The sequence below is a fragment of the Falco rusticolus genome, chromosome 10 (assembly GCF_015220075.1).
Source record: "Falco rusticolus isolate bFalRus1 chromosome 10, bFalRus1.pri, whole genome shotgun sequence".
Taxonomy (NCBI): Eukaryota; Metazoa; Chordata; class Aves; order Falconiformes; family Falconidae; genus Falco; species Falco rusticolus.
The window spans coordinates 4,366,087-4,393,777 of NC_051196.1; the positions used below are offsets into that span (position 1 = coordinate 4,366,087).

General features: G+C 45.5%; 1 protein-coding gene across 5 annotated transcripts; it reads left to right on the forward strand.

Annotated features, from left to right (window-relative positions):
* C10H11orf24 (chromosome 10 C11orf24 homolog) lies at positions 1-27,620 on the forward strand. 5 transcript variants are annotated; one of them, XM_037402895.1, is made up of 5 exons: positions 1-122; positions 4,765-4,886; positions 21,101-21,339; positions 24,394-24,510; positions 25,743-27,620. In XM_037402895.1, exons 3-5 carry the CDS (start codon positions 21,183-21,185, stop codon positions 26,954-26,956), a joined length of 1,488 nt encoding a protein of 495 aa, XP_037258792.1. In that variant the 5' UTR covers positions 1-122; positions 4,765-4,886; positions 21,101-21,182; the 3' UTR covers positions 26,957-27,620. The 5 variants fall into 5 exon arrangements, with proteins under 5 accessions (XP_037258792.1, XP_037258791.1, XP_037258795.1 ...); XM_037402894.1 differs by having other exon boundaries at positions 4,765-4,876; XM_037402898.1 differs by lacking the exon at positions 4,765-4,886 and having other exon boundaries at positions 25,743-26,399; positions 26,436-27,620.
* Positions 27,621-27,691: the final 71 nt, after the last annotated feature.

Sequence of the window (27,691 nt, forward strand, 5' to 3'; positions counted from 1 at the left end):
GCGGAGCGGGCGGCGGGGCTGCCTGGTTCCCCGGGGGGGCCGCGCCAGCGGGGCGGGCGGCTTGGCCGCCTCCGCCGGGGTGAGCGCCTCTTCTGCACAGCGGCCCTGCCCTCCGCCACGGCGTGAGTACGGCCGGCTCGCCCTCGGCCTGGGGGAGCGGGGGGTGCGCCGTGCCAGTCGGCAACGGGGATGGGTGGGATGTCTCCGTGGTGGGGGGCTGCCGTGGGGTGGGTGTCCATTTGCACAGCTGCGGACCGCGGGCGGGACGGGGGCCGCGGCCTGGGTGGGGAGCAGAAGCTCCGCAGCCCTTCCCGTAAACTGCCACATAAGTTGCAAATACATTCGTCGCGGGAAGTTGCGTGTAAATTTGCGAATAAATTGTATCCCCCCGCCCCCAGCAATGGTGGGAGCGATGGGTCTGCGCTCCCTGCAGTGCGATGCGTGTGTGGTCGGCGGAGGGTCTGTTCCTGGGGAGGTGGGGGCGCAGGGAGCTCGTCTCGTTGCGGGGAGGAGAGCTGATTGACTCAGCAAGTCGGTCACCGTCTGAAACGTGGCGGGTTTAGGCCCTCTGGACCACCCCAAAAAATGGGGTGTCCGTGGCAGGTCGCCCTTATGCATGGCATCACGGATATGTCAAAATATATCGTGTCTGAGTAAATAACGTCGAGTGTGTACAGCTGAGGTCGCCTTTGGAAGCGGGGCCCTGCTGCATGCGGTATGGTACCCAAGTCTCTTTCGTCGGGTTCGGTAGGTTTCATCATTCCCTGGGCCATGTTAACAAGGTGCTAGCTGGGATCCAGTACATGGTGGGCAGAATAAATAGTGTTCCTCCACCCAGCCCTTGCGTACAGCACCCTGTGGGGGGATCCTGTCACAGCGGATCTTGTTCTGGTGGATTCTGTGAATCCCTGAACTTTCTCCTCTGCAGTCTCCCAAACTTTGACTTCTAGGATTAGCAAAGAGAAATCCTGTCTCAAAATCCTGTCAAGTAAGGTGCCTGGATGTCCTACAACTGGCTGCCTGAATCCCTGCCAGGCTTGGTCACGCAACGGCGCTCCTGTTTCCTGATAAAGTGAGTTAACTGACTGCTTACTGGAGGAGCAAACCCGTAGAGACACTAATCCTCCCTGCCCTGAGCTAAGTTGTAGCCTTGCTGGGTGAGGTAAAGGTGCTATCTGATAGCGAGCACTTGGTGCCCTTTAGACCTCAGAGTGCATGGCTGATCAGTAGATTTGAAAACTCGGTTACAAGGTGCATGCTGATGTGGTGTCTCTTTCTCAAAAGTGCATGTATTACTGTATTAATCTTAATTACCTACCATAATAATCTTCTACTGTGTATGTTAATGCAGCCCATTACATGGTAGTGGATACTTTAGAGGGAATCTATCCATGTTTATTAGCTTTCATGTCTGTAGGAGACTAATGCACTTGCTGTGCATGTTTGCTGCTTGGTTCTAGTTTATATATATATAATCTATATGTATACACACACATACTGTTGTACTTTTCTGGGGGAAATTCCAGGCTATGTACCTCTTAACACGTTGGTGCAAACATCTTTATTTTTTGTTTTTATTGCAAATTCCCTGCCGGATTTATAAACCCATCTGCCAGAAAACAGACTTTGCATCTGGTTATCTGCTATTGAAATTCTAATTGGCACATCCATGCAACCTGCAGCCTCTGCCTTCTAAAGGAAGTCTCCCGGCACAGAGTTTTCAAAGGTGATGGGAGTAATTTGCAAGTGAAATTTCAAGTTTCAGTGGTGGAAAGCATCCATACTGAAGGCCTGATAATGTATTTGAAATGTCTGGCTGCATACCCTGGATTACAAGGTTAGGTAATGTAGCTACTTTTAAATGTAGTAGCTGACTCTCAGTTGTACTTGACTGAGTAAATTTTCAAGGGAAAATGTCACAGGGGCATTAAGGAATGAAGGTGTTTGTTTAAAACAGCGCGTGCTGAAAATGTCCAAAACTTTGCTTGAAGAAATCATGAAGAACTGATTTGTTTGGGTAGAGTTTCTTGCCCCCCTCTTTTTTTTTTTTCCTTTTTCAAAAAGGCATACATAAAAGCTTCATGGAAAAAAGTTTTAATATACAGTTCTGCTGGTGTCTTCTCATGCTCCGGCACATAGTGTTAACACAGCATGTGTTCTGTGTGTTGTCATCCACACTTGAACGTAGTTTTATCAACTGAAAGAACCATAAAGCAGGCCCAGCAGGAGTCTGTGCCACTGTATTTGCAGTGAAAAATTACAGGGGACTTGGATGTAGGAGAAATGAACTTGTTGCTCCTCTGTGTACCCACGAGCCAGGTACATATCACAGCGCCTGCTTCATCCTGGCTGACGTGTGTCCTGAGTGATGCTGGGCTTAGGACTCGGAGCAGTCCTGCGGATGGTTGGGTGTCATGCATATGCATTTCCTCGCAGCCCTCATCTCCATATGGTTGCCTTCTACATTGCCTGCATGCGCGTGCTCAACAGCCATGCTCAGACCCCTCTGCTCTGACCTGTCTGCGCTCTTTGCTGGGCCCCACATATATGTGTGTTCAAGCGCTGCTAATGTCTGGTTCAGATTTATTGTTGCCCTTTAATTGTTGCTTTGTGTTTGATACAAACTTCTAATAGCAAGGGCAATTACGCACTGGGGAAGTCAGAGGAAAAAGCAGTCAATTCACTGGCACTTGCGTGTAGATCCTCAGCTGCTGTGCATTGCTTTGGCCCCCTTGCAGAGCAATGGCAATCCACACCAGCTGGCCGTTTGCCCTTTGAAGGGGTTAAACTGGGTTCAGATGCCTCTCTGAAGGGGGTGTTCATCCCTATGAACACAGAGCTGGTACAAAGTTCATTTGTGTGGTAGGTGAGATACCCATCCCACCTCCCCCCTGCCCACAGTAATTGCTGGATGAAACTCCCATGGCTTTTGCTGCACCAGGAGCCAGACTAGGTGATCTTTGTGGCTTTTTTCCCTCCTACCTGTAAAAGGACTGGGAGGGCAATATCCCTCCTGTGTGTGGCTGGATGCCATCTGACACTGTGCACTCTGGATCAGCAAGGTTGCTTCCCTTCCCAGCTTGCAGCCTGTCCTGCAGGTGTAACCCTTCCTCAGACCCCACTGTCAATGATTCCTGGCCTGTTTGGGTCTGGGAACAACTCCCAGAGGGCTGTTGACTTTGACTGGGAAGCCAAGTCGTCCTGTGAAGTAAACTGTGATTGAACCCTTTCTCTCTGGATGGTAGCAAGCGCTTAACCTATTTGTTCTTCCTGTCATTTCTGCTCCTTTGGACTGAAGTTGTGGTTCCCTTTGCACAATTTTGACATGCAGGGCTCGTGGGTTGGTGGCTGGGGTGTAAGGATGCTGCTGGCGCTGCAGGGGCCGTAGTGATGTTGAAGATGAGTGCAGGCAGGACCCAGTTGTGCACTTTGGAAATGTTCGCATTCCTCCAGCTTCTGACAATCCAAGGAGATCACCGTGCAGGTAGGGTGTCCAGGGTGCCTGTGGCGCAGCAGTTAATCCAGTAGAGGACAGTTTATCTCTGGTATGCTATGGGAACACCCTTCTTGGAGGAATGTCTGCATGGACATTACTTCGTGTTCCTGTGAACAACTTATGCAACAAAAGCAAGCGGCAAGGACTGCAGAAGTGGGTTTTAATACTCGGTGGAACCACACGCTTCCCTTGCTGGTGTGTAGAGCACCACTTGGCTGCTTGCTATTGTGCTGTCTGGCTTCCTCGTTGCTTTGGTTCTTCAGATGTATACATGGTTACTTTGCATTTAGCTGATGGCTCTGCTGTGCCGTTATTATGATTATCACTGAAATGAGGTCTCCTCTGGGCAGTTTTGAGTATTGATCAGTGTGGGTGCCAAAACTTATGGTGGTCTTCCATTGCCTTTGCTGGCTTTGTTTTTCTTGGCCATTGTGGGCTTGGCCTCAAGGATCAGATCTTGGTTTTCAGTGCTGAGAGGTGGCAGTGCCACTGCCCTGACACAGAGTAGTTGACGCTGTGCAGTGTCATTGGGCAGGATGGGCCTGCAACATGCTCCCTGATGGCTGCATCGCTGTGGTGGCAGAGCTAGTTTTCAAATGCACTTTGCAGAACGCGAGATCTCTGGAATGAGCGTGAGCCTGGGTTTTCTGTCGCAGCCTTTCCTCCCAGTTCACGTGATAATGTGTTAACCATTTGGAAAGCACTTGGGGTGCTTGCTTGTTTGTTTTTCTTGTCGGACAATGTGGTATGAAGACAGGAATGGAGGGCAGAGCGCCAGGGATATGGGTACTTGTTTACTTGCAGCCAGCTGGACTGACTGCCCGGCCGTGCATGCGGCGGGGCCCCCAGCCCAGCTGTGCATCTTGCCCTGGCGTGAGGAGCCAGCCGGGTTCTCCGGTTGAGCAGGACGTTAGGTCTGCGCCGTCGGGGCAGGCTGCAGTTGCGTGCCTGGATTGTCCCCATTGCCACAGCTCCTGTCACTTTTGCCTGGGGAGCCCCAGTTGAGCTGTGTCCCCCAAAGGACAACTAAACTGTGCTCTGCAGACATGGCTGGGGCATGTCCAAGCCCCCGTAGCTACCTCTGTTATTCCCTAAATACACAGAGAGGGAAGGGGAGGTTATCTGTGTACAAGGGCCATTCTGGTTTTATTTATTGAGACATTCAGCAAGTCTTTTTCATGACCATCACTGCTTCTGCTAATGATGACCCTCTTGCCTCTCCATCACTGCTTCTGCTAATGATGACCCTCTTGTCTCTGACTGTCCAGCAGGGCGTTGGGATTGCCTTCCCGGAGCTCCAGCTGACCCCGTGCCAGGCCTGGAGAACTGCTTATGCAATAGTTCAGCAAAATGCTGGAGCACATACTTCAGATAGAGAAGGTGCACTGGGGTTAGAATTTTTTTTTTTTAAAAATTCAAAAAAAGGCGGGGTGGGGGGCAAGAAAAAAGTGACTTGATGAAATTTAAATTGAATTTTGTATGTATATTTGTGTTGGATTTATACTTGTTTGGCTTGGGGAGACTTTGCAGCACTTTAACTGAATCTGGGTTTAAATCCACTTAAGTTAAACTCCCAATACAACTTATGTGTGGAGGCCAGGATGAAATCTCATTAATTTTAATAGGATTAAGCATGTTCTTTTGCTGAGTCGTCTTCTCTATCTTTCTTTCTTTGGCTTCTCTGTATCAAAAAGCAGGATAAACCTTTCCACTCTGCCATGTCTTTGTGAAAATGCTTTGACAGTCTTGGAGAAGTGGCTCTTTGGTTGCATACAATAATACTTTACACATTTATTTTTTTCCTCCTATGCTTTCAGCTGTAGTCCTACTGTATCCAGGCTTTTATTGGCTTTTGGTTTCCCCTAAAGGTGCAATAATTCCTGACAGCAAGAAAACAGTTACAAGTGTTTGCCTAGCAAGTTTCTACACTCCATTTTTTTTTTTCCTTTTGCTCCCTCTGGACAAATTTGAAACTGTTGTGGAACAAGTCCACTAGTAGGGGGAAATTTTGTAGAAGTCAGCGGGAACTGAGCATGTGCAGATCACTGAAGGCAAAATTCATTCCTATTAATGAATAAATTGAAGAACAGGGAATGAAGATAGAAGTGTTGTGAATGCAGACTGGTCAAAGGGAAATATTGGGGATCCATTTAAGATCAAGCAAGCCATTAACTGGAGAGAAGACTACTTAATGCGTTTATGCTGCCTGGTCACTTCCTCATTTCTCAATGTATATCATCCCCTGAATCTTACTATTGATTAATCATTTTTGATTTGTATGTGATTTGTGTTATGGGAATGCTCCTCTTCCCCCCTTCCTCCAGAAAAGACAAACTCCACAGCAGGTATTTCTGAATGTTCTTGAGATGCTTTTAATGACACTCTTACTAAATATATGCTTTCGTAGGGAAAGTAGACTGTCTTGTAGCTCATGCACTAAGCTGGATTTCAAGAGACTCAGTTTTCACCAGTTCCTCCTACAGCTGTACACAAATGACTCGGGCTTCTCGTGCCTCTCTTTCCACCTTCTGAGATAAGGGAGGGTTGGTCTGTCTCATCTACATTCTGCTCTTTTGAACTGGGGACCTGTTGTGCTATGGGCTGACCCGTGTCACAAAGATTGTGCTGGTATATTTGTGTCAGCAAAGCTCCTTTACATCATCATCTTTTTGATGAAACTGTGTGTCATCAGTGTGTCTTTTTGCTGACAGTAGCACCTGGACTTCAGTTCCCATATCTAATTAAAAAAGGAGAGCACGGTGGAAAAGCAGCTTTCTATTTTTTTAGATTTTTTTTTTGCCATAAGATGAACAGGAGACTGGCTTATTAAGGGGGTTAAGGATGGGAGTTTCTGATGGGTGAGAAGTTCCCAGTGGTAATCTGAAATTCTCCATGTCCAAGCAAAGAGCATTTACTCCTAGATCTCTACCCGCAGTAAATGGGTGCTAATCTAATTATTACATTAATAAACAAAAGGTATTGCTATAAGCACTTCTTCTGCCTTTCTTAGCTGAGCTGATCAAGGATTTTTTTTCCCAATGAGACCAGTTTTCTTTCAAGTTATAAATTCTTACTGTCTCTAAAGCCCTTTGTATCCTGGCTGATCTGCAAAGATGATGTTGTCACTAGGATTTCATAGCAACTTCTGTGAATCTTCATGTGGGTTTCTGACACCCTTTGACCTGATGAGGCTTAAAGAAAAAGCAATGTGCTTCCCTCCTTTAAAGAAACTAGTATATACCCAGTTTTCATTTTAAAAAAAAAGATTGTTTGGAAAATATCTCATTCATGCACGTGATGGAAAGTGCTGAGACTGAGCGTGAAAACGTGAGACCAGCTTTGAAAAGAGCAAGCATGCTCCCTCCTCAAACATTTTTTTTTTGTTGTTAGTCCTTTTTGGTAATGAATCCTGATTGTGTAAAGCTTTACAAAATACACAAAACCTATTTAATCTTTCCAGTTTCTTTTTATAGTGAGGTTTTTGTGGGTTAGTCGTGGTATCTTCCCTGGTCTGCGATACAGATGATACGGTGTCTTTCACTATTTGCTTGGGCTGATGTAGAACTGCCAAGCCCAATGTATTTCAGATGCTTTCCATGCCTGGAAATGGCCTTGTTTACAAGAGCAGCATCTCCTGCGTTGTCTGAAGGTGGTACCGCTGTGCAGAGCTGCTTCAGGAATGGGAAGTGTAAGTGCTGTGGGTGAAGACCACCTCACCCCCAACAGTAAGGTGGAGCACATGCCCTTGAACGTGACTGTTCTTCCTGGCAGTGAGTTAAGCCATCTCACGTATGAACTGTCCGTACGAACTGCCCTTCGCTTCTGCATTCGTAGAGGCTTCTGTTCTTGAATTGGTGTTGTGACTCCTGTTCTGGGGAGCTCTCTTGTGAGGATGGGCTGGGAGAGCTGGGGCTGCTCAGCCTGGAGAAGAGATCCCTCTGGGGGATCTTACCAAGGTATATAAATACCTGAAGGGAGGGTGTTCTTTCAACCGTGGCGATGGGCACAAACTGAAACATAGGGTTTTCCCTCTGCACATCAGGAAATACTTTCTCACAGTGTAGGTGACTGAGCCCTAGCACTGGTTGCCCAGGGAGGCTGTGGAGTCTCCATCCTTGGGGATACTCAAAAGCCATCTGAACGTGGACCTGGGCAACTGGCCATAGGCAGCCCTGCTTGAACAGGGGAGTTTGACCAGATGATCTCAGAGGTTCCTTCCAACCTCAACTGGCCTGTGACTCTATAAAAAATGTGCAGAGAGCTTCTTTAACGTCTAACTGGAAGTCATAACTGTCCAAGCTACCTGGTACAAAATAAACTTGGTTTGCGTGGTCTGCAGGTTCACATGTCTCTGGAATTTCTTCTGGCTTTTGTCATCTGAACTGTATGTCCAGTTCTGCTGGACAAAGCTGCTTCTGGGCCTTTATTGAGAGTGGTGCAGTGGACATTTGGTCATAAGAGCTGCAGGGCTGGTTCATCAGTCAGCTTACTGCGCCAGGTTAGTGGACTGTGAGGGAGAAGCAGAGGTCTGTCTAGTACAGTATTGTCTTTGACAGTGATAAGGAGTGCTGGGTAGAGACATTGTTCCCCAGCACTTGGTATCGTGAGACCCTCTGGCAGTTCAGTTAAAAGCCAGTATCTTCCCACTGTCCTCTTTCCCTTCAAATCTTTTGTGTGCATTGAATAGCAGAGGCCCCAGCACAGGTAACTGGAACTTCACTGGTGGCTGCTTGTCCTCGTGAAAACCTATGGCTTCTTTCTGCTCTTTGTTTTCTATTCTAATCAGTTAGCAGTCCACGCTAAAGCTTTTCTTTATAGCCAACAGCATCTTAGTTTGCATTAGAACTTTGAAATGGTCCCTCACCAAAAACATTTATACAAATCCACATGTAATGAGTAGCCTCGAAGATTTTAGATATGAAGGATAATTTCCTTCTACAGAAGCTACATTGACTCTTCCATGAAGCAGGGTGATAACTGACCCAAGAACAATTACATCTTCATCTTTGATGATGATTTTTGATAGATGGCCAACAGCTTGTATTTGCTGTGTAGACAAGGCAGGATCCGCGTGTTCTGGCTACAGTGACCATCTCTGAGGTGGCAGCAGTAGGTATGTGCTGTGGCTGCAGTGCATTGCTATGTCTGAGGTATGCCTGGCTAGCGGGCACGTTTTGGGCAGTGAAGCCAGCAGGGAATACAATGTCATGAGCCTGCCAATGGTTCCCTGACTTAATTTTATGTGGGTCACAGGTTCTGCTAGTTCTGCTAGACTTACTCGCGCATATAAAGTTGAACACATGCTTTGTGTGTGTGAAGAATTGCTGCCTGAGGCAGGGACACTGATAACGTTCTTCAGGGACACTTGTTGCTTGGGCTTGAGAAGCAAGTGGCCTGGATGGAGCTGTAATGCAGATGGCTTTTGGTACCAGCTGACTTGAAAAGCAAAGGCATGAAAGTTTGTTTCATTTTCTATGTGGCAAACAGCTTTTGACTGGATATGTGTATTCATAGATTCCTGTTTGTTGCTTTTCAGTCTGTTGCAAAGGGAGCAAGGATTTCTAGGCTCTGAAAAAGCTGGTAATGTCTGGAGGCTGGATATGTGTTGATGCAATGAAATACATTCAGCAAATAAACAGCTGTAACAGAAATGGATTTCTGGTGCTGGTGATCCATCCCTGTAAGGAATATCTGAATGATATATATTAATATATAAACAGAAAATGCTGGTGAGATGTGTTTTTTTGTGGGTTTTGGTTGTGCTTTTTTCCCCCCTGCAGGTTTTGTCAATATTAGCGAGCAGTTCTTTCTGGGTGGTATGTTCTCCACTTGGTCTTTGACCCCTCTGAAAGTGAAGCCAGATGTAACGCGAACTGTGGAGTGGGCAAGCTGTCCCCTGGGGGCAGACCGAAAACTGCAAACCCTTCCGCTGAATGAGTGAGCTCTTAGGTTATTGCGTGCCTTGGGACAGATTTGTTTGCTGAACCATATTGAAATCAGTAAGATTACACCTGCAGAGGTTTCTTCTGGAGTTAAAATACACACTCCAAAATTGTGATTCATTAGGTATACCCCACAGCATGCTCAAGCGTTCACATTTACAGTTGTTTCTGAGCAAGATAGAGTGGATGGCATCCAACAAACATACAGCTATCACGCTGGATTTTGTATGGCGATTCATCTGCATAAAGGATGTCTGGATGAAGGGGAGAATTTGTAAATAAAATACGTGTGCAAATTTATTTCAGTATTTTTCTCTTGTCTCCAGGAAAGTTATTGCTGGAGGGAAGTAAAGGAAATGTGCAGCACCTTTAAAAAGCAAAGACTGAAATGCTGGGCTTGCAGTTTGAGTGGTTAGCGATTGATGTTGTAGATGTTGGCATGTGGGAAGAGAAAATTTTCCATCTTGGCCTATCAGTGGTAAGCAAGATTTGACGTGTAATTCCTCTTCAGATGCCTGCCATAAAACAAAACAAAACCCCAAAAAAACCCAACCCCACAAAACCCCAGTCCATGCTGTGAACATCATCTAATCTTCACTGCAGGGTGCTTTTCCTGCTCTGTTATCTGCTTGGGCACATTTTCTCATGATACTGTTTCAGGCAATTGAAATGGAAGTGTCCTCCTGTAAAGTGGCTCAGATGCCCAAGAGGCTGAGACAGGAGCTGGATTTTATTGGGAAGATGGTAGAGGCAGAAGTGCTATTTTTCTAGGGCAGAGGAAGCCTGTGATTTCTTCACACTTCGAAATGAAACTCGTGAATGTTCTTCCACCGAATGCGAAAAGTACTTGACTGTTCAGTTACAGCTAGGCTGTCTGGAAAATGAGTGAGTTTGAAGTGCGAGTTGTTATTATAGCTTTGTTAGAACCTGCTGTGGGTGCTTGCATTGCTTGAGATGCAGCTGGTAGGGGAGATGGTGTCTCTGTGCCTTGCTCTCATGCTCCCTGTGTGCCTCTGGTATCATCGCTCTGAACTGGGACCATGGACCAGCAGCAGAGCATCTTCTGACGGAGAACCCTTCTGTTTCATGGTGGTTCACTTGAATATGATCTCCACTCTGCCTTCTGAAGCCCTCAGGGTTACTGACGTTAGGGTAATAATTTGCTGACGGAAAGGTCTCTGATACAATGTCAACCTGAAAACACAGCTCTAGGCCGATGTCATGCTTTCACTAAATACATAAACGTTCTATAGGCAAGAAGAGGTGGTGCAAATGTTTCATTGATGGTGGCTAGAGCCTGTTGCTGGCTTTAGGTGCAGGCTAACCATGCTAGCTAACGGACACGCAACTCAGTCACAGCTTCTGGCCTTGGAGAGGTAGTCACAGGGTCCCACTTGGAGCTGATTCTTCCTGAAGTGGAGCATGCTAAGGCTTTTCTCCATTAAAAGCAAACACACTTTTTTTTTTTTAGCACTGTGACGGGTTTTCTAGGACTTAATCCTTGCTAGATTGAGAGTTGCCCTGTTGCCTCTTGCTTTATAAGCCTAAAGACTGATTTCTGTGTGAAAGGCCATGGTACCCCCTTTAAGGAGGTGCTTCGGGGTCTGCAGAAGTAAACTTTGGAATCGCAGAGGAGAGCTGAGGGTTGTCGCCCAACTTTCAGTGGAAATGTTCTTTCTTTCTCTTGTCTTTGAAAGTCAGCAGCTTCATACTGCGGGAGCCTGATGCCCACCGGTTGTTAATGAAGAAAGTGAAAACCTGGCATCAGTCGCAGTCTTCCTTCATATTCCTTTCCCAGGTCACCTTGAGCCCAACCGTGCTTTAAGGCTAGGGGAGCTAACTTTCTCTGCTTCTTTAATTTTTGGCCTTTTGGAAGGGAGCATTGGCATTAGATTGACCAGAAACAGCTTGGGAAGCTGCTTTCCAGCTTCTTACTGAGATGACCACAGCCTTCCACAAAGAACCCTTCACCAAGTCCTTAGAAGACACCGGTTCTCCACTAAACTTCAAAATAGAGAGGGAACCTGAGGAGGAGAGGTGACTGCTGCTCCTCTGACCCATGCAGTCACTTAAAAGATAGCTGTAGAATTCTCTCTGAGTGTGTTGTGTATGCTGAGCTCATCTTTGGACCAGAATGGGCTGATCTTGTTGGTATTTTGGCTTTCCTAGTTAACTGTTCCTCCTCATTACAGGATCAGAGCATATTTGGCATAAAGTCAGTAGCTAGAACTTTCTAATGGGTTCAGGCTGTGCTGCTGCTTTTAGGTCACAACGTCTAGAAGAGCAAGAATAACCTCTTTGCTTTTGTTTCAAGTTCAGGTGTTAGGAGTTGAGAGAGAGGCTTCAACTTTGTTTTTCCCATATTATGTTGCTGTACTGCTGAGCAAAAATTGAGATAAGCACTGAGGCATCCAAGAATGCTTCGGAAAATATCTGTATTTGGACCCCATCTAGCCACTGAAATATAGAACACAAGGGACATTATGGGAAAACATGCAGTTTTTCACTTCCATGGCTTTGGTATAAATTAAACTGATGTTTGTGGTAATCTGTCTTGGTGAGCTGTGCTGCTGACTGGCTGTAGATGCCCATGGTATTCAGGTAACCCTGTGGAATGGTTTTGGAGTCCTCATTAGCAGCATCAGAGGCAGATGGGTAGACAGATACACCTTCCGTACTGAGCTCAGAAAAGTTCAGAAGAACCTGCTACTGCTTGTGCAGTCTCTCTTCCGTGAATAAGGGGCTTTTTGGACTGGAAGAGCTTGGAGCTCAAACCAAGCTTGTTTTACTTTGACTTATTAATCAGCATCAGGGCTCAAGTAAGTTCCTCTGAAACTGGAAAGAGGAAACCTAGAACGAGGCAGGAAAGCACGGCTGCTGCCCTGTTGCTGCGTGGGAGATGAGACCCAAGAGCTGGGCTGAAGCACTTCTACAGATGCTGCCTTGGCAGCCACAGACACCCCTGAGAGCAAGGAGAGGGAAGGGAGTTTTCCCTCTAGGTTCTGATGACCCATAATTTTAAATTCAGGATGGCGCATGACTTGGAGACCTACTGGTTATGAGGAACCTAGAGGAGAGCTGCTACTGTGTTTGATTATCTCTTTGTTTGGAAAAAAATAGACTTGGCTAAGCTTCCCCACCCACCCTGCCCTGTGATTTCCACATCTCTCAAGCTGTCAAAATCACAAAGCGGGGAGGCATGTGCCAGCAACCTTCATTCGATACTGCTATAAATGGCTTCCTGGCTTGGAGAGTTTGGGAAGAATCTTTTGCTTTGTGCTAACGTATATATGGGGAAAAGCTCCTTGGTATCATACAGCATTGTGATAAGCTGGAATGTCTTTTTGCTGCATCTCACCTGGCAGACTTTCCATAAAGCTACCTTTGCTCTTTAACGGGAGTTCTTAGCTTAGAAAGAAGAAACCTCCTATAATGTGGGAGCCTTCAAGTTGTTTTGCTCGTAAGGCTAACCAGAGGTGGAGGCATGTATCTTTTTAAATATATACAATTTTTTAAAAAATCTTCATATTTCAGGATATGCACAAAGATCCTGTAGCCAAAATGCTTTTCTTTCTTGCAGTTCTTTTAGTGCTGAGCAGAAGTTCCCCTTCAGCCGTTGCACTGGCACCATGTTTTGGCTGTGTCCAGGCTGTCTGAACTTTCTTCTCCATTTCTGAGCTCTTCACAGTATTGCCCGATGCTTTTGTGACATAGGGTCTCATCACTGCTCTGTGTAAGCCTACTGAAAACCATGCACAGGCTTCAATTCCTGAGCAAACTTGCGCAACCTTGTGTTTTACATGGAGAAATGTCCTCTCTTTTGACACACCTAAAATTAGCATTATGGCTACGTGAACCTATAGAGGGGCATAATGTTTTATTAAAAAATATCTGGAGTGAAAAATAGTGTTGGAACTAACAACTTCAGTGAAATTTAACTTGACCTGTATTACCAAGAAATTGCTGACTGGGGTAAAATTCTGCAGGGCAGGTGGTGGGTGGGTGACCAGACTTTAACGCAACGGCAGTTCTATTTGCTCCAAAAGTAACACTTGGTTAATTGTACCTTCATGCTGAAGTCGCTGGGTTTTTTTAAGTCTCTGTTAGCTCCGAACGTGGCAGTTTTGTATTGAATAGCACCTGGGACATGGTTTATTCCTGTGCACGTACACTGTGCTGGTTCCAGCTTCTAATGCCATCTCTGAGCAAGCATGAAGCACCCACGCTTCTGCAGGCACTTAGAGAAACCACAATCCTGACCTTGCCTTTTACCCTTCTTGATTTCCTTTGCTCTATATTAGCTCAATGGCTGCAGAGTTCATGTGGGAGCCCACTGGGATGGTTCCTTTGAGAGCCTTGTTGAAAGCTGTTTAATTTGAAGCACGTGGTGTGAAATGCCCTGCATGTGATGTCCCATTTCCATGAGACAGCAGCATGTCTGAAAATTTGCTAGCCGCTTTGGGTGTGGACCAGACCAGGGAAGGTTGAGCCATAGCACACATTTTTATAGCTTGGAGGTATTTTTGTCGACAGATTTATTGTCCAGTCACATCTTTATGCAGTTAGCCTTTGGCAGTTCATTTTTCTTTATATTAAAACTGGATTGTTTCAGATATTCCAAAACAAGCCACATTTTCATAAGTGAAATGGCTGCTGGGTCATTTTTCCCAGGAAAAGCCTCCTGCTGAGGAGCTCTTCTCACCATCTGAACTGCAGAACGCGGCGCTAATATGGGTGAGAAAGGATGATGGATGGGTGATGCTGGTTTTGGGGTTTTAGGCTTGAACATTTGTTTGCTCAGGCGAAGTGTGATGGCAGTGAAGCTTCAATGGTGCCAGCGTGGGCTGTCCTCGTTAGTGGGATAACAAATGCATAAGCTGTACCTTGTGTCCTGAGACAGGAATAGGGTGGGGGGGACCAAGGCACAGAAAGATGGAGATGGGTAAAGCTGGTAAAATAAAATAAAATAAAAAAAACCAACCCAAAAAACCAAACCCACAAAAACCAGTGCAGCTATCAATGTGCCCCAGATTTTGAATCTGTAACCCTGCATCACTTCCACGGGAAGATGGAAGTGGGGAAGGAGCCTGAGCTTGAGTTGTGTCACTGTCAGGCATGGGTTCTCACCACCAAAACCTCCATCCTCCCTGGGTTCCCCATAGGGAAAGGAAGATTGAGCAAGCTGCTGAAAATCTTGAACCTGAAGGATATTGCACTTGAGTATCTGCACTAATGAGGTCTGCTGTTTGGAGCCTGCAATTAATCCACGTCTTGCGTGGAATGGCTTTCCGTTCCATTTGTGGGAGTGTGGTGGCTGCTCCTTGTGAGCCTTGCTCAGCGTTGGCCCTGCAGAGCGTAACGTGCCTTGGTCAGCACGGAGCCTCAAGTGCTCTATACTTAAGAAAGTTTCATGTGTCGTCAAGGTGCGATTGCAGTTTCTCAGCAAAACTTGGGATTCTGCCTCTTTGAAAGAGACTTTAAGGTGTTTGTTCTATTCACGCAGAACATCTTAAAGGTCCTGATCTATTGTGTTTGGCTGCTTACGAACAGAAGAATCTATTTTCTTGCAGAGGTTAATATGTGGCAGCTGGAGAAATACTTTAGCAGCTACAAACTTCTTTTAAAAAGCACCATTTCCACACCAAATCTTCCTGAGGATGCAGCAGCCTTCTCAGAGGCTGTCTGCTCAGTGACACTGGATTATTCCTTGCTCTCTGGTTTAATAACTCCCATCTAAGTTAGTCAGATGTGAATCTAGAGGGTGTGTTGGGTGCGCTGAGCAAGGACGCTGTCTCTGTTCTCTTGATTTCATCATTTGCAGCTGTTGGCATCTTTTGGCTCATTCCCTGAAGCCTGTAGGTGTTGCTGTAGGCATTGCAGTCACTCCTCTGTGGCGTGTGTGTCGTGCAGGTTGGTGGAAGACTCAGTCATACATGGGGACTACGCTACAAACTGAAGAAGGTGGTTCATATTTAGGGGAGGAGAAGATGTATAACTTTATGGCTGCCTGATTAAAATGCTTTTGCTTATTGGGCTGTTGCTCTTAAGAGAGTCCAACGTGCTGCAGTCTGAGTGGACTTTTTGGCTTTGTAGTATTTTATCAAATATTTTTTGTGTGTGTGTGTGGACGTGTATCAGGAGAAATGTCAGAAAAGGCAGCAACAGACCAAACCGCTGCCCATCCAATACCCCTGTTGTGCTTGCTGCAGCAAGCAGTGTGCCTGCGAACGTGGAGGGATGTGACAACTCTTCTTCAAGTGGCCAACTGCAGAAGTTGTGTGGTAGGAGAAGGAATGTAGGTGATATTGCCAGCTCAGGTCCAGAAGAATGTTTCTTCTCCAAATGGTGTTTCAGAACATGTTCAGAACATCCTGTCACTGGAGCTGAGCAACCTGGAATGCTCTGCTGGACTCATGTCAGCCCCAGGTGTTTATCAGATCCAGCTTGCTGGTCACCATCTTAGCCTGGCTGATGTCTGTGAGGTAACTTTCTTTCAGAACTCCCTCTGAAAGTACAGAACTGTGCATGTCCCATCTCGGTCGTCCTCCCAGAGGAACATTTTGTTAATACCGGAGATGGTGGGGACATGGAGAGCCTGTATTGGGGCAGCAAATGGACCTTTGACCGTTTTATTCTGGGTTTTCTAAGGAAGTGGGAACACTTCATGCTATGTTTGTGTGCTGAAGTCAAAGGAACTTGTCCAGACCAAGGACCTAGTAACACGTTTCCTCCCCTGTCATATCTAACATGTCCCTGCTTCACAGTCTCTGTTCAGTTCATCCTTCATTGTTGATAGCACGTGACAATTTGTGGAAACAGCTTTGTAACTTGTCATTAATTTTCCTTGGGAGCCAAAGGAACTTTAATGGCTGTGAAGCTGCTGTTTGGAGAATAATACAACTTCACTTGGTTGTGCTCAGCTGACAGTGGGTCAGCCTCAGGTGCCTTGGTGCTGCCCCTTCCATCTCCAGACCTATCCACATGTGCAGCTTCAGCCTTGGAGATAAGTCTGTGAAGCCAAACACTTCTCAAGACTGCAGCACAGATTCCCTGCCTCCTGCATTCGAGCCTCGATTCGCAAAATGAGATGTACTTGTCTTCCCTTAGCAAAATCTGGTTTAATTCTATTTTTCTAGAGTGAAATATAGCGCTTGTTTTGAGAGCTGACAACAAATGAAGTGTTTAGCAGCAACTGCAAGTTGAAAACAGGCCTTATGCCTTCTCATTTTGATGGGAGAGAAGCATCGTTGTCTGCGAAAGGTATCCCACCCTTGTTTTTCCTGCTTTGTTGTTACACTGAGGATAGAATATTTCTTTGTAGCTCTTCGACCTATTCTACACATGCTTGTAAGTATGAATTTTGGGGCAGTGCATGCTGGTTCTTTGACAGCTCAAAGGAGCATGTGTTGCCCTATATGATTTGCTTTGCTCACTTTGTACGTGTGATCTCTAACACACACACTCCCTCTTTCATGGTTTTTTGGTGGGTTTTTTTTTTGTCTGTCCTTTTGCCCTGGTGCAATCACTGCATGCACTTTGCAGCTGCTTAACCAGGAGCAGCTCAGGCTGCCTGGGAGAGCATGGAAGCAAGCGGTTTATATTCCAAAGGCTTCACTTGCCACATCACCCCAATCGATATTGTTTGAAATAATGCTTTGGATTTTTTTTGTCCTCACAAATTTATTGGCTCGAGCACAGGGAGATCAGCAAGAAGGGAGGGAGGCTTCTGAAACCCAGCAGGCAATGCCCTCTGGATGTGTGTGTACATTGCAAAGTCATCACTCATTCAGTTGTTGACTCAAAGTTACTCTGGTTTTCCAGCGTGCTTGTTCCCTGCTGAGTTATAGCCACAGACGGTAAAGTAAACCTTGCACTTTTCAGAGTGTAATCCTTTCTCAGATTTTATTTGTTGCTATCTTTTGTGGTTTGGTTGGACTTTTAATTTCTTTGGGGATATCTACAGATGGAGAAGGTAGTGCTCAAAGAGTGAATTTTGCCCTGATTTCTCAAAATTAATTCTGATGGGAACAGTAGTGTTCATCTCTTCCTTTGTGTTGTCTCCAACAGCCAGAGGATGGTTCCTTCTGGGGAGCAACACGATCTGGAGAAGCAGCTTTAGCTGGTGCTTTTCTGGGATGTAGGCGTGTGGGGTGGGGGCTCAGTGGGGTCTCTGAGTACAAATGGAGCCGTATGGGACTGGCTGGAAGTGTGATAGGAAGGCAGAAATAAAGCTTATAGCTTGTAATTATGGAAGGCAGTTGTTAAGTAGGGAAAAGTGACCCGCAAGTAATTGCAACTCTTGTTCTGGATGTATGGAATAGTGCTAAGGTGGAAGAGGCAGAACACCCCCAACCACTTGGCTGGAGCTTCTAATATTTAATACATCATCTCGGGCATCATCTGGACTGCATTAAGGCACAACTGCATCTGGTTATCACCTCACTGGACGTGGAAATGAGCTGTTTGCTTGTCTGCTGCACTGACAGCCTGTGTATCGCATCTGTCTGCTTCGTGGTCTCGCTCAATTTGTAAAAGGATTTTTATAATTGGCTAAAGAACACTTAAATGTATTTTAACCTTGTAAGTTTGTATTGAGCGCCTTGGGGGAAGGATTATCGGTTGGCCCCTGAGGAGACCGTGTTTAGTGAGAGGGAAAGGAGACAGACCTCTCGCGTCTGAGCTCGGCATGTCCACCTTAACTGGTGCTGGCCTGATCCAGAAAGGCTGCTCAGTGCTTTGGAAGAGGTGAGGGACATTTACTGGGCTTTTATTTTCCTCTGTGGCAGTCAAGTAGGACCAAATTCAGCTGTGATGGGAAGGACTTCTGGTGGGTTAATGTGGCTGGGGATACAAATGCATAGGGGACAGATGGCTATGCTAGTGCAGCACCTTCTAGGCACAGAGCGTGATCAACACCTGACCTGACAAGTGTATGCAGTTCTTGGGTCAGCTGAGATTGATTAAGATTATTTTGTTTGTCCTAAAAGACTGAGATTTTAACTATAATAATGGTATTTATTCACAGATATAACGCTGCTATATCCGCATTTCCAAAATGCGGTGGAAGGTGTTTATTCTTTGAGGGTTGGTTAGTATAACTAGGAAGGTAGGATGTGTACCTTTACCTGTGTGTAAAGGTAGGAAGACCCCACCCCTATAATAAGTGTGCTCTGCATTTGTACTTGTTGCTGTTATTTTTCACCATTTCCTTTAAAACAGTAAATGCATACATTATTGCACAGCCAATTTATTCGCAGGGTCGCTTCTTGAGCTATAAAATATCGCTTCTTGTAAGCCTTTTACCTTGAAAAGGGACAGCAAACATAAGCAGCCAGACTCTCTTTAAAATAGAAAATCTACCCTTCATGATGTTTTTTTTTTTTTTTCTTTTCTGTGGGTTAGATACCACTTACTGAATCTCTGCCTGTGAATTTTACAAAAGTGCCCTTATTTCTGCATATCGTGGTGGGAATGCAGTTTGACAAAGGGTGTTCTGAGTGTCTTGGTGAGGTACCTGTAGTGTCTGCGAGGGAACACAAATCACTTGCTTGAAGTTGAAGGTTTGGAGTTTAAAGCAAACTCTTGCTGTCTGTGAGCAAAGGTGATCTGTCCGCTCTAGGAAAATCTAGTGTGGACAGAGTATTTCACATCTTCGCTTGCTTTCCCCCTTGCTTGCCGTCTTGTCAACTGGAGTTTTCAATAATTAGATTACAACATATGCGAAGAGTGACAGTAGAAGCATGCTAAAGGCTGAGGCACACTTGTGGAAGCGCCTTGCAATTCAGAACAGAGGGAAAAGTGTTGAAGTTCTGGGCTGAATAACACAAATCCCTGCCGAAAACATGGGGCTGCTTTCCTAAGCATCTAATGCTTGTGTACCGCATGGCGGGGGCTGTGGTTGTGCGTCGCCCTCCTCTCCTGCACTGGTTCTTTCAGCTCGCTCTGAGGTGGGCTGGGGAGGGCAGGTGGTGGGAAAGAACCAGTAAAGTCGGTCTGCGCTGTGCCTGTGCCCTGAGAAATGGGAGAGAGACCCCGAAATGAGAGACCCCAGGACGCTGGCGCAGTCTCTGGTACACAGGACTAGATGGGGCTGGTGAGCTGCCTTTCCCCACCAAGACTTCTGCTGTCAGGTCACATGTAGAAATATATCCAGCTGCCAGGTGGGATGAGCCAGGCATGAAGTTTTGGCTGCAGTGAGAAACCTACTTGCACAGAATTAGTGTGATGCCGTGCACGCTTACTCCAGGGAGAAGGCTGCAGAGGGATGCATGAGCTAAGGTTAGTGGGGAAGGTACGGTCTGGTCCTTTTGGGCTCCCCGGCTCTCTGGGAAAGCAGATGATGTATAAATGCTCCATCTGTTTTCAACAGGCAAACCAACTCTTTTTACTAGAATAAATAAAAGAGCAGGAAGGAGGCTTTGAGTTCCTTAGGCAACTTGCAGGGTGACAAGGGATGCTGAATTTGGGGCACTGCCTTTTAGTATCAGGCTTTGTCCCCATCTTTGACTCTTCGGTATTCCGATGTGGACCTGTGTGTTGTGTGCCCTCTCCAAAGCTTTGGGTAGCTGTTTATATTTCACCCTTTTCCAGGTAGGGTGGTTTTGAGGCTAAAAATCTATTACATAGTTTGGGGCTTTAGGACATAGAACAAGAAGAAAAAGTTGGAAACAGAAAGTATGAAGCATCAAAATGTTGCAGTCTGGGAGTCAAAACTAATAAACATTATCTTGGGCTTTCCTGGAGGTGGAGGGAAAGGCTTTTTCTTAGATTCTTAAATTCACAAGCATGATTGGGGCTGGAGTTGAGAGCCCAGGGCAAAACTTCTTGCGTGGGTGGCTAAATTGCAGTCTTAAGTGTGTCACTGATGGCTGTGGATGTTTTTCACTATGCTATTTATACCACTTACACATGCTGCTCATGCTGTGTTGTGAACTCCTTTGCATCTTCAACTGCAGTCATCGTGTACACCTCTGAGAGATCATGTGAAGCTGAATCTCAACGCTCTTTGAAGGCCATGACATTTCTGTTCGTAACTGCAGGTTGAGGACTAAAGCTTGCTTCGGTGGTGAGGAAGAGGGTTGCCCTTGAAAACTACTTAGGGAAGACTTAAAATTGGTCTGGTCTGGGCTGAGCTGTTTGGAAGCTGATACAAAGCTTTAGAAAGTCTTGGAAACGAGGGTAAATCCAGATCACCAGAGCTGGTGACCTGCTCTGAAGTCAATAGAAGCTGCTCCAGTGACTTAAAGCATGAGAGGCCATCCACTGGGACAGTGTTAGTGTGCATTGGTAATGAAGAAAGACATTGCCTGTTTATTGTTTTGTGGGGGGCAATCAGGGCTTTAAAATAAGTAAACTAAAATGAAGTCGCGTCTGTGGTGCTGTACACCTGTGGGCTTTGAGTCTGGTGTTGTACATGGTGCTTTTGACTTGAGCTGTTCTCCACTGGGACCTAAGGGAAGAAGAGCAAAGTACGCTTTCCTAGGAAAGAGCCTCTCCATGAATTTGGGAATGGTCTTCTCTCTTCCTGCCTTTACGTCATTGCCTGTATGATGTGTGTAGTGATACTGGCCTGCCTTTTGTACTTTTTTTTTTTTTATTTCTGCTGATGGGAGTCTGTTTAGTAGAACATTCTCTAGATATAAATTGATTTTTTTTTTAATAGGTATATTGCAGTGGATCTGGAAGTGATATAAGAAAGAATTGCTCCTGGGAAGAGAAGCCTCCCTGCAAGACCAACCCTGAAGATGTGGACTGCTCTTGTATTCTTCCTGTTGATTTCCTTCTGTATATGTGAACAGAGGCTTTCTGTCCTGAAAGGGAGAAAAGTCCACGTAGTGCGAATAAGCAGGCTTACAACGGAGAAGCAGTGCAGGCAGGCTTGTCAAAGCCCAGGTGCTTCAGGTGAGATTCTTGTCCCTTGGCTGGAATTACAGCTGGATTTTCTGTTCCTTAAAGGTCTCCTCTGCTCCCCTGACAACTATCTTTCTTAACTCCAATTCTTTACAGACAATTACAGTTATGGCTTCTCTGCAGTCCTGTGGTGCTAAATAACTTCTGGCAGCTTTTATTGGTTAAATTGAATCCAGAATCACTGTTTCCCAGGGGCCTTCTAGCTTCTGTAAGGAACAGCGTGCCTGTGCGCTTGGTGTGCACTGGTAGTGTGCAACCGGTGTTAGGTCCCTTGACTTGAAGAATGATTATTCCATGCTGCCAGATGTTTGCAAGTGAATAGTGCTGTTGTAGACAGCTGTACTGGAATGAGTAGTCTTTGCTCACTGGTATTTGTGTAGGTTTTTTCTGCCTTAGAAGAAACCAGTTGTGTCCTACAAATAAGCACAGGGTTTAACAAGTCTGGGGAGATGGAAGGCTTTTGCTGTCTACCTCTGAGATGTCTTTAAAAACCATTAAACTTCTAAATGAGTCTTTCACAGTTGTCCTTATGAAAGAGCCTATCTTATCTAGCCACATGTGAAAGCTTGTAGCACCTACAAACAACTGGTGATGCCGTGGTGGTGATGAGACCTTGGCTCAGGTGGATGAATGTCTGACAGTCAGATTGATAGGAACATCATAAAGATGCCTTTTTTTTTAATGCCCAGTCATTTCAAACCTTTTATTTTAAACATGAGACATCCCTTCATAGTGGGGAAAAAAAGCACCTTTATAAACTCAGCATTTTATTTAGGAGGTAAAATATGAGTGGATTTGTTTCCCAGGCACCAGAGCTGTGAAAACTTCAGCTTCTGCTTTTTAAGGTGGCAAATCCTAAAGAGATGGCACATTCACACTGACTACGCTGACGCTAAGGGTCTGTAGTGTTGCGTGTTTATTCCACCTGAAAATCTCTAAGCACTGTGCACGTCATCTTAACCTCCCGGTATCTTGTTAGGGTAGAAAAGGTGCTGTCAGCTGTCACTTCCAGAGGTTTCCTTTCAAAATACCTCTGAAGAGCTTCTGTTGTCCTCCTGCTTTCTATTTTTTTGTCCTTTTTTCTTTTCTTTTTTTTTTTCTGTCTCCTAATTGGAAGTGAGCACAAAGGGACCACTGGTTGCATGAATCTTGCATTGGACGCATCAGCTGGAGCCTTAATCTGGAGTTGCATCAAGGGGCATCCTCACCAGCTCAGCTCAACAGAGGTTATCTGGTTGTCCTGGGGAGCAACAGGGAAGTCATGAGCCGCTGGATGCCATCCTGATGGCAGCAGAAACCAGGGTGCTTTACCCATGCTGACCCCATTTTTTTTAGTCTCTTGACCTTTCTGAACTGGCTAACTTAGGCATGTAGCCAGTGCAAGAGATGCGGCTGGTTTTTTGTTTTCCCCTTCTCAAGAAGTGATAAATAGCACAATTTACAGTAGTAGATGGTCTGTGTTTTTCTAATAGCGTGGCTTACCCAGTGAGGGATGCGGGGTGAGGTTGGGAATTGGGACACATCCAAACACGTTTTCATTTCTGAGGAGTGGATTTTAATTTCTTGAAGGGCTGCTGCTGTAATTCCAGCGCTCTGTGAGAGCTGAAGCTTTTAATTTTATTGCTTTTTAATGACCTTTTTTTTTTTTAAAGTCTTTGAATGGTTTCAGTCGCTTTCCTAACATTTTATCAAAGTCAGAAAAAGTCCACCTTTGCTAGTTTCCTTAGGGCTGTCAAAGCAGACTGCAGTTGTTGGTACAGCGATTTCTCCAAGTTCTTAAATTTTCCACAAGCCCTTTTAATAACTCTGGTAATGCAAATGTTTTTTTAATGAAAAGTTCAAGCTTCCCATAGCCTTAATCCTCAGTCAGGGTAACTCTCTTTGTAGTTAAGAGCTTTAAATATACCCATATGTACCACATTGGCATGTTCTTTGCCCTTTCTCACACTTCTGATGAAACACAGAAATTAATTTCTCCTACCATACACTTGAGTTCCCTTTAATCCACTGATAGGTGGTCAGTTGGGCACATATCTGCTTCACCCCAGGCTGAGCACTGTGTTATCATCTGTGGTTTTTGTCAACAGCACGTGCCCCAGAAATCAATTGCGTGCTACTGTGATACGACATAAAATCATAGCATAATTTGGGCAGGATCTCTGCCCCAAACCTGACTTAGATCTTGGCTGTTCAAGATCTGATGGAGATTGTACCACCTCTGTGGTCCCCAGCCCAGTGTCTGAGTGCCCTTGTGGTGGGAACTATTTTTTTTCCCCTTGTTGTTGAGTTGGGCTTTACTGTAAATCATGTGTTTCAGCCCCTCAGAATTCTAGTAGCATCTTGAAATGTGCTCCAGTATGTCAGTACTGCCCTTGTGTGCTGGGGAGCCCAAAACTGGACGCAGTGATTGAGGTGTCTCCTCAGAACTGGTTAGAGGAGGTTCATTCCTTCCCTCAGAGCTTGGCTTTGTGTCTGTAGCATGCCCAGAAAAAAAGTTAGTGAGCTTGAAGGGCTGCCGGGAGAGAGAGTTCCCTGCTGTGATGAATTCATTTACTTACATTGGGATTTGACTTACTAAAAGACAGTTTCTGTGATGGCTCCTGTGGCTAATGGTGTCGTTGTTCAGCAAATGAATAAATTTCTATGTAACTCCAAGCACTGAGGTGAGAGCTGTCTCCCGTCGGGGATGAGATGGGTGTCTTCTCAGTTTCAGCTTACCTGTTTGGGTTTCTTCCCCCCTCGTTAAGACATCTAGACAAATGCTAGCATTTTGATGGGTCCAAACTGTAGTATGCTCTCTTTGTCCCTGTCTGGGTGAGTGAATCCCTGTTGTTAGATGTTGGTACTGGAAGACAAGCAGGTAGGTGGGCTGCAGCTGCTACATTTGATTTCAGTGGCTTCCCAGTTATTTTCACTAAGGCTGAGTCAGGATCTGTTAAGGCTAGACCTTCCAGCTGTCGCTTTTTCAAAAAATTCTTTAATTGCAGCCATGAAGCAGTGTTTGGTATCCTGTGTGCAACAACCTGTTTTTTCTGCTGTTTTCAGGTGACCACCAGTGTAACTGGTCTGTGCTCTACCAGAATCACTGCATCCTCCTGCAGTGTCACCAGCTGAGCGTGTGCCAGGATGCTGGAGAACAAGGCATCAAAGATCTGCTTGGAGGTAATGCTGTGCTTCGGGCTCCTGTTAAATCCAGGATCCTGGTCCCTTTGCTTTAAACGCCTACCCTTAGACCTTGACTGGCTTTCAGCTGAGGGAGATGGCTTGTGAAATGCCTGCAGGATGGTTCTGTAGGTGAAGTCAGTTCACTGGAAAATACTCTTTCCCTAGCCCTCCTAAGGGCTCTGGCACTTACATGTGCGTGATTTGTCTTTGAGTAACTTCTCCAGCTTTTACTAACGGTTTGTCTCCATGCTGGAGACATCATTCATTCAAGCCATTTTCACTCCACACGCTGTCCTTTGGAAAATAAAGGCGTAACAGATGTATTTATGTTTTTTAAGAGAAAGGAAAATGTCTTGGCATTGGGTTTTTTTGAGATTGCCAGGATTTTGTGCCAGAGGCAGCCGGCTGCTTCTATAATCCGAGCAGCCATAGCAGCAATTGCTCATGGTGACTTTCTAGTGCCAGGGTCTTCAATCTTAATTAAGTGACACGATAACAAAACAGAGCTTGCTAGTAATTTGGGAATCAATCTTCTAAAGCATGTTTCAAGAGTTTGTTGTACCCAAGTTAAAAAAAAAAGTTTGTTCATGGTTCTTTTGGTTTGGCAAAGGTTTCTCTGCAACGTAGCAACCAGGCCTTTGACAAGCAGGTGGGATTTATATCACTATAAATGTAGATCACTAGTGGTGAAGGAGAGTCTCCCAAAGTATGAAGGTGTAAGTGGAAATATCCACTCAGTTTTGAGAAGTGAAAATATTGAATGTGAGCACAAGGGCTTTGTCAATGCTATGTGACTTTGAAAGCATGAGCCTTCTCAGGAGCTGGCATTCATAACGCTGTTTCTGTTGATGATGTGCTTCTGGGTTGTAGATCTATACTTCATTGTCCACCCTCACCCCCACTTTCTGGAATTAATTCCCTGGTTGGGCAAATGCCAGAGGTCTGTAGCAAAAAAACCCAAAAAAAACCCAAACAAAAAAACCCCAAACCTACCAAAAAACCCCCACAACCCCCCCAAAAACTCACACAAAAAAACCCTAGAAGGATTATGTGTAATAAAAGCAGAGGCCTGAGTTTTCATGTTCTTGCTGATTTCAGGACTGATGTATTCCAGTTGTTCTGCACATACTGCAGAATACATGTTCTGGTTTGCTTGTTGGGGGTATAAGGTCAGATTTGAGCTTGAGAGTTTTATTCCTATGAAACTCATTGGTTTTGTCTTTTTGAAGAAATGGTTGATGGGAAAAGGGAAACAGTCCTGTACCACCACCAAAACTCTCCACTGGAAAAGGAGAGGACAGTGAATGCACGAGTTGACCAACACAACGTGGAAAATGCGTTTTCCTCAACTGCTTGGACTCCCAAGGTTCACTTGAGGCATTTGCTTGGGATTGAGGGTGAAGCTGCAGGAACGAATACAAGAAAACCAACAACAAGCAACGCTGTCACCACCACAGTGACCTCCACCACCACCACAGCTGTAACAACAAACGTTACAAATGCATCTGTCCTCACTACAGCTTATGAAACAACTGCCAAAGCCTCCGATGGCCCTGGAGGTTCTGGTCTCCTTGCTGAAGCTGTGTCATCTACTGCCTCTTCTCCCACTTCTGGTAACATCCCTGCTTCCACTTCCAGCCCTGTCACCAAGCTTATGACCACCACTGAAAAATCAGGAAATAGTAACTCTGTCTCAGTATTGTCCCCCACTTCTTCTGCTCCCCTCGGTGCCATTCCTGAAGCAGGTACTCAGACACCTCAAAGCACGCAGGTTAACCCAGCCACCACCAGCACTCTCCGCTCTAGTAGCCCCACCACTGCTGGAGCTGGCCTGAAGACACCAAGCACACTGACCACCCTCATCCTGCAGGATGCAGGAACGTCTTCCACTGCTTCCACACGTGCCACTGCTTCCACACGTGCCACTGCTTCCACACGTGCCACTGCTTCCACACGTGCCACGACACTCACCCCCTCAGAGAGTTCTCACTCTGTGAATTCACTGCCAGCCGTTACGTTGCCCCATCCAGAGCCAGAAGCAAGTACATCCTTAAGTAAACCAACTTCTCTTCTGGGCTCTACAGGAGGTACCACAGTTATAACTACTGCCACTACAGCAGGAACTACGACTGGACATGAGATAAAGACAGCATCTCACGTTTTTTCAACAACCATAGCTCCAGCACATACACCCAAAACAACAGCTTCGAGCCTTGTGGAAACTCAGGACACAGACAATGAGTATCTTCTCATTGCTGCTGAGCCGCTGACTCAGTACTTAGTGGATAAAAGTTCGCTTCTTGCAGTGCTTTTAGTTGGTACGTGTTTTTTCATAACTGTTATAGTTCTTTTCCTTATGCAGGCCTATGAGAGCTACAAGAAGAAGGATTACACACAAGTGGATTACCTGATCAATGGAATGTATGTGGACTCGGAGATGTGAAAGGGTGGGGATGAAACAGTGGGCAGAGAGATGGAAAGGAGATGGAAAGCCTGCCTGACTTGTTTTTCTTTCCTGTTTGCCTATAACACAAATTGAAAGTGCTTCCAAATTAGCTTCTAGTGCAATTGAGGAGAAATGCCATGTACTGTATTAAGAAACAAAAAAGAGTAATTTTTATTCAACCATACAACAGGTTGCTGTAAAAAAAAAAGTCATTTTTAAAAACTTCCATAATGCACTATAGCTTTGGCCATTATTTTTCATTGCAAAACAAACCTAACAAGGGGTAAGCCATCATCCTCAGAAAATGCTGTGGCGCTTTCAACAGTTTACAGTGCAAATTCCACGTGTCTCATTCGTTTCACGTGTGCTCCTCTGAAAACAGAATGAAGGATGCTCTTACCTTTTGCGAAGTGCTCTGAAATCACCAGATGAGAAGTGTGGAGTAGTGGTGCAACGGGGAACTTTTAATCCAACATGTGTCATGTTTCAGTATGCTTCTTGCTTGTAAAGAGGTCTGTTTACAAGGCATTGTAAACTCTGTTTACTGCTAACCCAAGATATCTTTTCACCATGGAGCGGATTACTGTGCCTCTGCACTGAAATGATCTTATTTTTGTATTCACTTAATAAATGGGGCCCTGGAAGGGCATATCTTGTTGCATTTCTGTTTTCATTCCTGTCCCTGCCAGTTCAGAAGTGGAAAAGTGGGCTTTTGGGTCTTAAGCAAATTAG